The 11,416-nt window shown below is 48.5% G+C and overlaps 1 protein-coding gene across 1 annotated transcript; it reads right to left on the minus strand.

Annotated features, from left to right (window-relative positions):
• Positions 1 to 554: 554 nt before the first annotated feature.
• On the minus strand, positions 555 to 11,132 carry LOC134292897 (calcium-binding protein 7). Its single transcript, XM_062958544.1, has 5 exons — positions 10,636 to 11,132; positions 5,698 to 5,841; positions 4,481 to 4,593; positions 3,714 to 3,867; positions 555 to 1,170 (listed from the first exon to the last, which is right to left on the minus strand). The coding sequence occupies exons 1-5, from the start codon at positions 10,757 to 10,759 to the stop codon at positions 1,043 to 1,045; spliced, it is 663 nt and encodes a 220-aa protein (XP_062814614.1). The 5' UTR covers positions 10,760 to 11,132; the 3' UTR covers positions 555 to 1,042.
• Between the last annotated feature and the right edge of the window lie 284 nt (positions 11,133 to 11,416).

Here is an 11,416-nt window from a genome sequence, read left to right on the forward strand (position 1 = left end):
ACATGCTGTCCGGACCATGACAGGTTGTTTGTTTACGGGAATCCTGGAACAGATACAGTGGTGACATGCTGTCCGGACCACAACGGGTCGTCCAATCGGTTACAGGTGTGGAAACCCGGAACATTTCATCCCAGACACAACGGCAACATGCTGTCCGGACCATGACGGGTCGTCTGTTTACGGGAATCCTAGAGCGTTTCATCCCCAATACAATTGCAACATACTGTCCGGACCACAAGGGGTCTTCCCTCCGAACGAGACCACGACCGCGACACGAACCGTAATAACACGCATTTCCCCTGCACCATCCGTAACAATATTTGCTGCTGGCGACGTGCGGACGGCCGGCCCGGATGCGCCCCAAGCAGGCCCGGATTGCGGGAGGAGGAGGAGGAAGTGCATAGATGCGGGAGCGGGCCTGCCTGGGGGTCGGGGTCGGCGCGAGCGGAGGTCGTCCACGTACAGCAAAGTGCCCGGTGCCCAGCCCTTGTGGTGTGGATGGTCATGCAAATGCCCGGACCTTGGATAGAAAATCCTGATAGGTGTGTCGTGTATTGCTTAACGGGTTATTGTTATTATCATAAATATATGTATATATCTATATATATCTCTATGCATTATATATATATAATATCTTATGTATATACCTCTAAATATCTGGTTATAAAAGCGCACAGTATTGCATCATCACTCCGGGTCGGGTGCAGGGGGGGGAGGGGGGAGGGGGGAGGGGGAGGGGGGAGGGGTCGGGGGTCGGGGGTCGGCGGGAGGGAGGGAGGGGGAGGGGGGAGTCTCCATGCACGTCGGACATGCGTCGAAAGGGTAGCACTTCCACCATGCGGGCGGCCCGGAGATCCGCCCCGAGGAGGCCATGCTATCTGCAGAGAAGCCGAGATAGCGAGGGCGAGATGAGTGTCTGTCTGTCTGTCCGAGAAGACGGCGGCCGAGCGCCCGGTTTTCCCTCCCGCCGCGGTCCGGCCGTTGTCGTTGTCGACAGGTCTGGTCGCGAGGAACGCCGTCCCTGTCCCGCCGGCTGCGGCTCCTACTTCATCCCGCTCCGCAGCACCTGGTTGGCGGCGATGAGCATGACGCTGATGATGAACGCAATGGCGAAGGCGCAGATGAGGCTCTTCCGGACGCAGGTCTGCCGGATCTGCTGGTTCGAGCAGGCTGGAAGAAGGGCGGGAGGAAGAGGAAGCACATTAAAAGATACCCGGGTGGGTCAAAACACAATGCTACCGGACTGTCCATGCACGTTCCCTGCTCTTTGAAGCCAACAGTTGAGGGAGTGTTTCCTGTTTGAGCTATTTATTTATTTACTTATAGTTCTTACTCTTATAAACCTGTGGCGCCTGAGAAAGGTAAAACCAATGCCGGAAAGGCAGAAAGATATGGCGTCGTACATTAGTTAAGTTTGAGCTATTTATTTATTTACTTATAGTTCTTACTCTTATAAACCTGTGGCGCCTGAGAAAGGTAAAACCAATGACGGAAAGCCAGAAAGATATGGCGTCGTAAATTAGTTAAGTTTGAGCTATTTATTTATTTACTTATAGTTCTTACTCTTATAAACCTGTGGCGCCTGAGAAAGGTAAAACCAATGCCGGAAAGCCAGAAAGATATGGCGTCGTAAATTAGTTAAGTTTGAGCTATTTATTTATTTACTTATAGTTCTTACTCTTATACACCTGTGGCGCCTGAGAAAGGTAAAACCAATGACGGAAAGCCAGAAAGATATGGCGTCGTAAGTTAGTTAAGTTTGGGCTATTTATTTATTTACTTATAGTTCTTACTCTTATAAACCTGTGGCGCCTGAGAAAGGTAAAACCAATGACGAAAAGGCAGAAAGATATGGCGTCGTACATTAGTTAAGTTTGAGCTATTTATTTATTTACTTATAGTTCTTACTCTTATAAACCTGTGGCGCCTGAGAAAGGTAAAACCAATGCCGGAAAGGCAGAAAGATATGGCGTCGTAAATTAGTTAAGTTTGAGCTATTTATTTATTTACTTATAGTTCTTACTCTTATAAACCTGTGGCGCCTGAGAAAGGTAAAACCAATGCCGGAAAGCCAGAAAGATATGGCGTCGTAAATTAGTTAAGTTTGAGCTATTTATTTATTTACTTATAGTTCTTACTCTTATACACCTGTGGCGCCTGAGAAAGGTAAAACCAATGACGGAAAGCCAGAAAGATATGGCGTCGTAAATTAGTTAAGTTTGGGCTATTTATTTATTTACTTATAGTTCTTACTCTTATACACCTGTGGCGCCTGAGAAAGGTAAAACCAATGCCGGAAAGCCAGAAAGATATGGCGTCGTAAATTAGTTAAGTTTGAGCTATTTATTTATTTACTTATAGTTCTTACTCTTATAAACCTGTGGCGCCTGAGAAAGGTAAAACCAATGACGGAAAGCCAGAAAGATATGGCGTCGTAAATTAGTTAAGTTTGAGCTATTTATTTATTTACTTATAGTTCTTACTCTTATAAACCTGTGGCGCCTGAGAAAGGTAAAACCAATGACGGAAGGGCAGAAAGATATGGCGTCGTAAATTAGTTAAGTTTGGGCTATTTATTTATTTACTTATAGTTCTTACTCTTATACACCTGTGGCGCCTGAGAAAGGTAAAACCAATGCCGGAAAGCCAGAAAGATATGGCGTCGTAAATTAGTTAAGTTTGAGCTATTTATTTATTTACTTATAGTTCTTACTCTTATAAACCTGTGGCGCCTGAGAAAGGTAAAACCAATGACGGAAAGCCAGAAAGATATGGCGTCGTAAATTAGTTAAGTTTGAGCTATTTATTTATTTACTTATAGTTCTTACTCTTATAAACCTGTGGCGCCTGAGAAAGGTAAAACCAATGACGGAAAGCCAGAAAGATATGGCGTCGTAAATTAGTTAAGTTTGGGCTATTTATTTATTTACTTATAGTTCTTACTCTTATAAACCTGTGGCGCCTGAGAAAGGTAAAACCAATGCCGGAAAGGCAGAAAGATATGGCGTCGCAAATTAGTTAAGTTTGAGCTATTTATTTATTTACTTATAGTTCTTACTCTTATACACCTGTGGCGCCTGAGAAAGGTAAAACCAATGCCGGAAAGCCAGAAAGATATGGCGTCGTAAATTAGTTAAGTTTGAGCTATTTATTTATTTACTTATAGTTCTTACTCTTATAAACCTGTGGCGCCTGAGAAAGGTAAAACCAATGACGGAAAGCCAGAAAGATATGGCGTCGTAAATTAGTTAAGTTTGGGCTATTTATTTATTTACTTATAGTTCTTACTCTTATAAACCTGTGGCGCCTGAGAAAGGTAAAACCAATGACGGAAGGGCAGAAAGATAGGGCGTCGTACATTAGTTAAGTTTGAGCTATTTATTTATTTACTTATAGTGCTTACTCTCATAAACTTTAGAAACGGAATTTTAGAAGCTCTAATTTTGTAATGAGCTTTGAAACATCAATCACATAGCCCTAATACATGTGTATGTGTATATATATCATCCTTGGCGATTGCCAGAAGCCCGTCGACTTGGCATGCAAAGCAAGGCCTCGGCTTGAATTTATATTCAAAGCACTCGGCGTCCGGAACAGAACGGGTTCTTCCGTAATGGAAACAAAAGACGGGGACGAAAAGTCTGGAACAAACAAACGAGAGACAGGGAAGGAGCAGCCTCCTCGCGGCCCTCGGTTGTTAGACCCCCGCTTACTTTCGACGTCGACGGGGCACTCCTCGGCGTGGCCCATGTGGCTCTCCTCCTCGGTCATGATGATGTTCTCGATGTCCTTCATGGAGAGGTGCTCGCAGAAGGTCTCGTAGAGCAGCCGCTTCAGCTCGTCCACCGTCAGCTTCTGCATGTCGCACTGAGGAGGAGGAGGAGATGATGATGATGATGATGATTATTATTATTATTATTATTATTACGGCAACGAGGGGACCCGACTGGCCTGGTTGGGTGGCATCTCAGTGGCTTCAGGGACCACGCTCAGGGCCTCCCAGATCAAGGCTGTGCTGTGGGTCCGTCTTCCACCAAAAAAGCACCAAGACACGCTGGTAGATTCCAACAGATTTTTATGGTACGGAATACCAGAACCTTCCCTTTGGCCCACTTATATAGGGGCTCTCACATACCAGAGGGTAATTGAAGTTTTATGGCTAGCCTGTTTTATGGCTGGCATCTGTTCTTTGTCAGCTGACCGGAGATGTCAAAATTGGAGAACATGACAGGGCCTTAATATTTTCGAATTTTGGCATCTCCCAAATTATTAGCTTTCATACGTTCCAATTCCATTACAAGCCATATGCATATATATCATGCTCGCGACAGGTTTGAATCCACAGGACAGGGTGAGCTCCCACCGGTCAGCTCTAGCTTGTGGAGGGACGTGAGAGAAGCCTCCCTTCCCAGCAGGATGGCAACACATCCGGGCTACGTTCCTGCTGGGCAACGTCTCTGTAGACAGCCAATTATCTCACCTTCCAGAAGACGGTGTCGAAGTCCGTCCCGTGGAACTTCTCGGGGATCCCGGAGGCGGAAAGCTTGGGCCCCAGGAGCGTCACAAACTCCTCAAAGTCCACCTGCCCGTCCCCTGGCGGAGAAAAAATGGCATTCGCAACCACTAGAAAATCACAACCTCTTTGTACTTTGCATGGCACTTTGGTTTCTCGGTAGTTAGACTATTTATTTGTTTATTTATCGTATGAGAAGCTAACCGAGGGTACAAGCTGTAGCTCTTGAACGGTCCCAGATCTGACTGTGTAAAATAGAGTCTGAGCTCTTAATAGTCCCAGATCTGACCGTGTAAAATGGAGTCTGAGCTCTTAATAGTCCCAGATCTGACCGTGTAAAATAGAGTCTGAGATCTTAATAGTCCTCGATCTGACCGTGTAAAATAGAGTCTGAGATCTTAATAGTCCCAGATCTGACCGTGTAAAATGGAGTCTGCGCCCTGAACAGTCCCAGATCTGATTGCGTAAAATGGAGTCTGAGCTCTTAATAGTCCCAGATCTGACCGTGTAAAATGGAGTCTGAGATCTTAATAGTCCCAGATCTGACCGTGTAAAATGGAGTCTGAGCTCTTAATAGTCCCAGATCTGACCGTGTAAAATAGAGTCTGAGATCTTAATAGTCCTCGATCTGACCGTGTAAAATAGAGTCTGAGATCTTAATAGTCCCAGATCTGACCGTGTAAAATGGAGTCTGCGCCCTGAACAGTCCCAGATCTGATTGCGTAAAATGGAGTCTGAGCTCTTAATAGTCCCAGATCTGACCGTGTAAAATGGAGTCTGAGATCTTAATAGTCCCAGATCTGACCGTGTAAAATGGAGTCTGAGCTCTTAATAGTCCCAGATCTGACAGTGTAAAATAGAGTCTGAGATCTTAATAGTCCCAGATCTGACCGTGTAAAATGGAGTCTGAGCTCTTAATAGTCCCAGATCTGACCGTGTAAAATAGAGTCTGAGATCTTAATAGTCCTCGATCTGACCGTGTAAAATGGAGTCTGAGCTCTGAACAGTCCTAGATCTGACCGTGTAAAATGGAGTCTGAGCTTCTTAATAGTCCTCGATCTGACCGTGTAAAATGGAGTCTGAGCTCTGAACAGTCCTAGATCTGACCGTGTAAAATGGAGTCTGCGCCCTGAACGGTCCCAGAAACAACACAGAGAGCAAACAGGATCACGTGAAGGCCTTACCGTCCATGTCCAGCCTTTGGATGATGACCTCCAGCTCCACCTCGTTGGGCATGTAGCCCAGGGAGCGCATGGCCGTGCCCAGCTCCTGCTTGGAGATGAAGCCGTTGCCGTCCCGGTCGAAGACCTTGAAGGCCTCGCGGATCTCTGCGGGCGGGGAGAAGAAGGACACAATGTAATATTTCGGGCATTTCTATCCCGCCTTTCTCTGGTCGGGCCCAACGCCGTTCAAACAAACTGCATAACATATAAATCGGTCATCAAAACAAGCCATAGGAGAAATACGAATGTTCCTATATCGCATCCTTACACATGAAATACAACACAACTCCCTTACGCGCCTCGAGGGGGAATCTGTTAACCTGGGGAACTCCCTTACACGCCTTGAGTGGGGTCCTGAAGATCGGGACAACCATGGCCCTCCTCCCGTCGTCAGATGGGACTTCCCGAGATGTTCTGAGGTGCCTTCAAGAGATATCCGTCATGGTTTGGGTCCTGAAGATTGGAATGACCATGGCCCTCCTATCATGAGATGGGACTTCCCGAGATGTCCTGAGATGCCTTCAAGAGATATCCATCAGGGTTTGGGTCCTGAAGATCGGACTGACCATGGCCCTCCCGTCGTCAGATGGGACTTCCCGAGATGTTATGAGATGCCTTCAAGAGATATCCATCAGGGTTTGGGTCTTGAAGATCGGAATGACCATGGCCCTCCCGTCATGAGATGGGACTTCCCGAAATGTCCTGAGGTGCCTTCAAGAGATATCCGTCATGGTTTGGGTCCTGAAGATCGGGACAACCATGGCCCTCCCGTCGTCAGATGGGACTTCCCGAGATGTCCTGAGGTGCCTTCAAGAGATATCCGTCATGGTTTGGGTCCTGAAGATCGGAATGACCATGGCCCTCCCGTCATCAGATGGGACTTCCCGAGATGTCCTGATTCCTCTGCTGATTCCTCCTCCAGTTGTCTGATGGGACTTCCCGAGATGTTCTGAGGTGCCTTCAAGAGATATCTGTCATGGTTTGGGTCCTGAAGATCAGGACAACCATGGCCCTCCCGTCGTCAGATGGGACTTCCCGAGATGTCCTGAGGTGCCTTCAAGAGATATCTGTCATGGTTTGGGTCTTGAAGATCGGAATGACCATGGCCCTCCTATCATCAGATGGGACTTCCTGAGATGTCCTGATTCCTCTGCTGATTCCTCCTCCAGTTGTCTGATGGGACTTCCCGAGATGTTCTGAGGTGCCTTCAAGAGATATCTGTCATGGTTTGGGTCCTGAAGATCAGGACAACCATGGCCCTCCCGTCGTCAGATGGGACTTCCCGAGATGTCCTGAGGTGCCTTCAAGAGATATCTGTCATGGTTTGGGTCTTGAAGATCGGAATGACCATGGCCCTCCTATCATCAGATGGGACTTCCTGAGATGTCCTGATTCCTCTGCTGATTCCTCCTCCAGTTGTCTGATGGGACTTCCCGAGATGTTCTGAGGTGCCTTCAAGAGATATCTGTCATGGTTTGGGTCCTGAAGATCAGGACAACCATGGCCCTCCCGTCGTCAGATGGGACTTCCCGAGATGTCCTGAGGTGCCTTCAAGAGATATCTGTCATGGTTTGGGTCTTGAAGATCGGAATGACCATGGCCCTCCTATCATCAGATGGGACTTCCTGAGATGTCCTGATTCCTCTGCTGATTCCTCCTCCAGTTGTCTGATGGGACTTCCCGAGATGTCCTGAGGTGCCTTCAAGAGATATCTGTCATGGTTTGGGTCTTGAAGATCGGAATGACCATGGCCCTCCTATCATCAGATGGGACTTCCTGAGATGTCCTGATTCCTCTGCTGATTCCTCCTCCAGTTGTCTGATGGGACTTCCCGAGATGTTCTGAGGTGCCTTCAAGAGATATCTGTCATGGTTTGGGTCCTGAAGATCAGGACAACCATGGCCCTCCCGTCGTCAGATGGGACTTCCCGAGATGTCCTGAGGTGCCTTCAAGAGATATCTGTCATGGTTTGGGTCTTGAAGATCGGAATGACCATGGCCCTCCTATCATCAGATGGGACTTCCCGAGATGTCCTGATTCCTCTGCTGATTCCTCCTCCAGTTGTCTGATGGGACTTCCCGAGATGTTCTGAGGTGCCTTCAAGAGATATCTGTCATGGTTTGGGTCCTGAAGATCAGGACAACCATGGCCCTCCCGTCGTCAGATGGGACTTCCCGAGATGTCCTGAGGTGCCTTCAAGAGATATCTGTCATGGTTTGGGTCTTGAAGATCGGAATGACCATGGCCCTCCTATCATCAGATGGGACTTCCCGAGATGTCCTGATTCCTCTGCTGATTCCTCCTCCAGTTGTCTGATGGGACTTCCCGAGATGTCCTGAGGTGCCTTCAAGAGATATCTGTCATGGTTTGGGTCTTGAAGATCGGAATGACCATGGCCCTCCTATCATCAGATGGGACTTCCTGAGATGTCCTGATTCCTCTGCTGATTCCTCCTCCAGTTGTCTGATGGGACTTCCCGAGATGTTCTGAGGTGCCTTCAAGAGATATCTGTCATGGTTTGGGTCCTGAAGATCAGGACAACCATGGCCCTCCCGTCATCTGATGGGACTTCCCCAAGATGTTCTGGTGGTTCCTTCAACACTCTTGGATGTCCTTCGTCTGGCTCCGGAGACGTGGATTCGTTCGGAGTTGCCGGGTGTCCCTGAGACGCATCCGATGCCTCCGCTTCTCCGCTGTGGACACTAGAGGCTGCTCACAGACAAGACGCCGGGCCTGGCGGGCCTCTCTCTCTGTTCGAACGAGCAGAAGGAGCGAGCGAGCGAGCGAGCCAGCCAGCCGAAAGAAAGAAAGAGATTCGGTTAACAATCCCTGGGAATCCCCCGACCTCCTCCTCCTCCTCCTCCGCAGAGCCATCCTGCACCAAATGGAAAGGAGAGCAAGTGGAAGGAAGGAAGGAAGGAAGGAAGGAAGGAAGGAAGGAAGGAAGGAAGGAAGGAAGGAAGGAAGGAAGGAAGGAAGGAAGGAAGGAAGGAAGGAGTATCAGGAAGGGACGCTAGTAGAGAGAGTGTAGATAGATACATAGGTAGATAGAAAGAGAGGTATGCCTGATTGATGGATTGATTGATTGACAGATAAATATGAGATAGATAGAGCAGATCCATCTTATAGAACCATGTCTATCTCTCATAAAGTTCCGGACTAAAACCCAAAGCGGATCCACCTTATAGGACTGTGTATATCTCCCATAAGACACATCCGCTTGGGTTTTAGTCCAGAACTTTACATTCAAGCTGCTAACCAACCCACTGGATGGATGGATGGATGGATGAAATGCATGGGTGGGATGTGGTCTTGGTGGTTACCTTCATGCTGTCAACCAACCCATCACTGGATGGATGGATGGATGGATGGATGAGATGGTCTTGATGTTTACCTTCAAGCTGTCAACCAACCCATCACTCAATGAATGGATGCATAGATGGGTGAGATGGTGTTGGTGGTTACCTTCAATGGATGGATGGTCTTGGCCTTGGTCTTGGTGTTTACCTTCAAGCTGTCAACCAACCTGTCACTCAATGAATGGATAGATAGATGAGATGGATGGATGGATGAGATGTTCTTGGTTGTGGTGTTTACCTTTAAGCTATCACTGGATGGATGGATGGATGGATGGATGGATGGTCTTGGCCTTGGCCTTGGTGTTTACCTTCAAGCTGTCAATGAACCCACCACTGGATGGATTGATGGATGGATGGATGAGATGGATGTGATGGCCTTGTTTGTGGTCTTGGTGTTTACCTTCAAGCTTGTCAATCAACCCATCACTGGATGGATGGTTGAAATGTTCTTGATTGTGGTGTTTACCTTCAAGCTATCACTGGATGGATTAATGGATGGATGAGATGAAGGAGATGTTCTTGGTCTGGTGTTTACCTTCAAGCTGTCAATGAACCCATCACTGGATGGATGGAGGGATGGATGGGTGAGATGTTCTTGGTCTGGTGTTTACCTTCAAGCTGTCAATGAACCCATCACTGGATGGATGGAGGGATGGATGGGTGAGATGTTCTTGGTCTGGTATTTACCTTCAAGCTGTCAATGAACCCATCACTGGATGGATGGAGGGATGGATGGGTGAGATGTTCTTGGTCTGGTGTTTACCTTCAAGCTTGTCAATGAACCCATCACTGGATGGATGGAGGGATGGATGGGTGAGATGTTCTTGGTCTGGTATTTACCTTCAAGCTTGTCAATGAACCCATCACTGGATGGATGGAGGGATGGATGGGTGAGATGTTCTTGGTCTGGTGTTTACCTTCAAGCTGTCAATGAACCCATCACTGGATGGATGGAGGGATGGATGGGTGAGATGTTCTTGGTCTGGTGTTTACCTTCAAGCTGTCAATGAACCCATCACTGGATGGATGGAGGGATGGATGGGTGAGATGTTCTTGGTCTGGTGTTTACCTTCAAGCTTGTCAATGAACCCATCACTGGATGGATGGAGGGATGGATGGGTGAGATGTTCTTGGTCTGGTATTTACCTTCAAGCTGTCAATGAACCCATCACTGGATGGATGGAGGGATGGATGGGTGAGATGTTCTTGGTCTGGTATTTACCTTCAAGCTGTCAATGAACCCATCACTGGATGGATGGAGGGATGGATGGGTGAGATGTTCTTGGTCGGGTGTTTACCTTCAAGCTGTCAATGAACCCATCACTGGATGGATGGATGAGATGGATGAGATGTTCTTGGTCGTGGTGTTTACCTTCAAGCTTGTCAATCAAACTATCACTGGATGGATGGAGGGATGGATGGGTGAGATGTTCTTGGTCTGGTGTTTACCTTCAAGCTGTCAATGAACCCATCACTGGGTGGATGGATGGAGGGATGGATGGGTGAGATGTGGTCCTGGTGGTGTCCGGCGGCCACCTACCTTCTAGCTCGTCCTCGGGGATGTCCGGGGCGTCCCGCGAGTCCTGTTCCTGGGCGGCCAAGAGGTTGGGCAGCGTGTAGATGCCGCGGTACATCAAGGCGGCGGTGACCGGGTGGAACGGCATCCTGGCCGGAGGAGGAGGAGGAGGAGGAGGAGGAGGAGGAGGAGGAGGAGCAGAAGGCACCCCTGGGCATCCAGGAAAGGAAGAAGGGAGCGAGGAAGACGGGACAGAGAGAGAGAGAGAGAGAGAGAGAGGAAGGGGTCCCCACCAAGGATGCCGCTCACTCACTCGGTCCCTCACTCACTTCATTCACATTCAAGGCACGCGCTGCCGGGAAGGCCGATGCGCATCACACGTTGAAGGAAGGAAAGAAGGAAAGAAGGAAAGAAGGAGAGGACGGAGAGGAAGAGAGGGGCTCCTCCAGCCATCCATTCACTCACTCACTCCTTCCTCCCTCTGAGGTTCTCTCTCTCTCTCTCTCTGTGTCCGTCCGTCCTTCCTTGAGCTTCTCTCTCTGTCTCTCCGAGTGTGTGGGTCTCCCTCCTCCTCCTCCTCCTCCTCCTCCTCTTGTGTGGCATCCTCCAGTGCGCAGCAGCAGAGACGGAAGGAGGAAAAGGGAAGGAAGGAAGGAAGGAAGGAAGGAAGGAAGGAAGGAAGGAAGGAAGGAAGGAAGGAAGGAAGGAAGGAAGGAAGGAAGGAGGAAAAGGGAAGGAGGAAAAGGGAAGGAGAGGAAGGAAGGAAGGAAGGAAGGAAGGAGGAAAAGGGAAGGAGAGGAAGGAA

This window comes from Anolis carolinensis, chromosome X (assembly GCF_035594765.1).
Source record: "Anolis carolinensis isolate JA03-04 chromosome X, rAnoCar3.1.pri, whole genome shotgun sequence".
Lineage (NCBI taxonomy): Eukaryota > Metazoa > Chordata > Lepidosauria > Squamata > Dactyloidae > Anolis > Anolis carolinensis.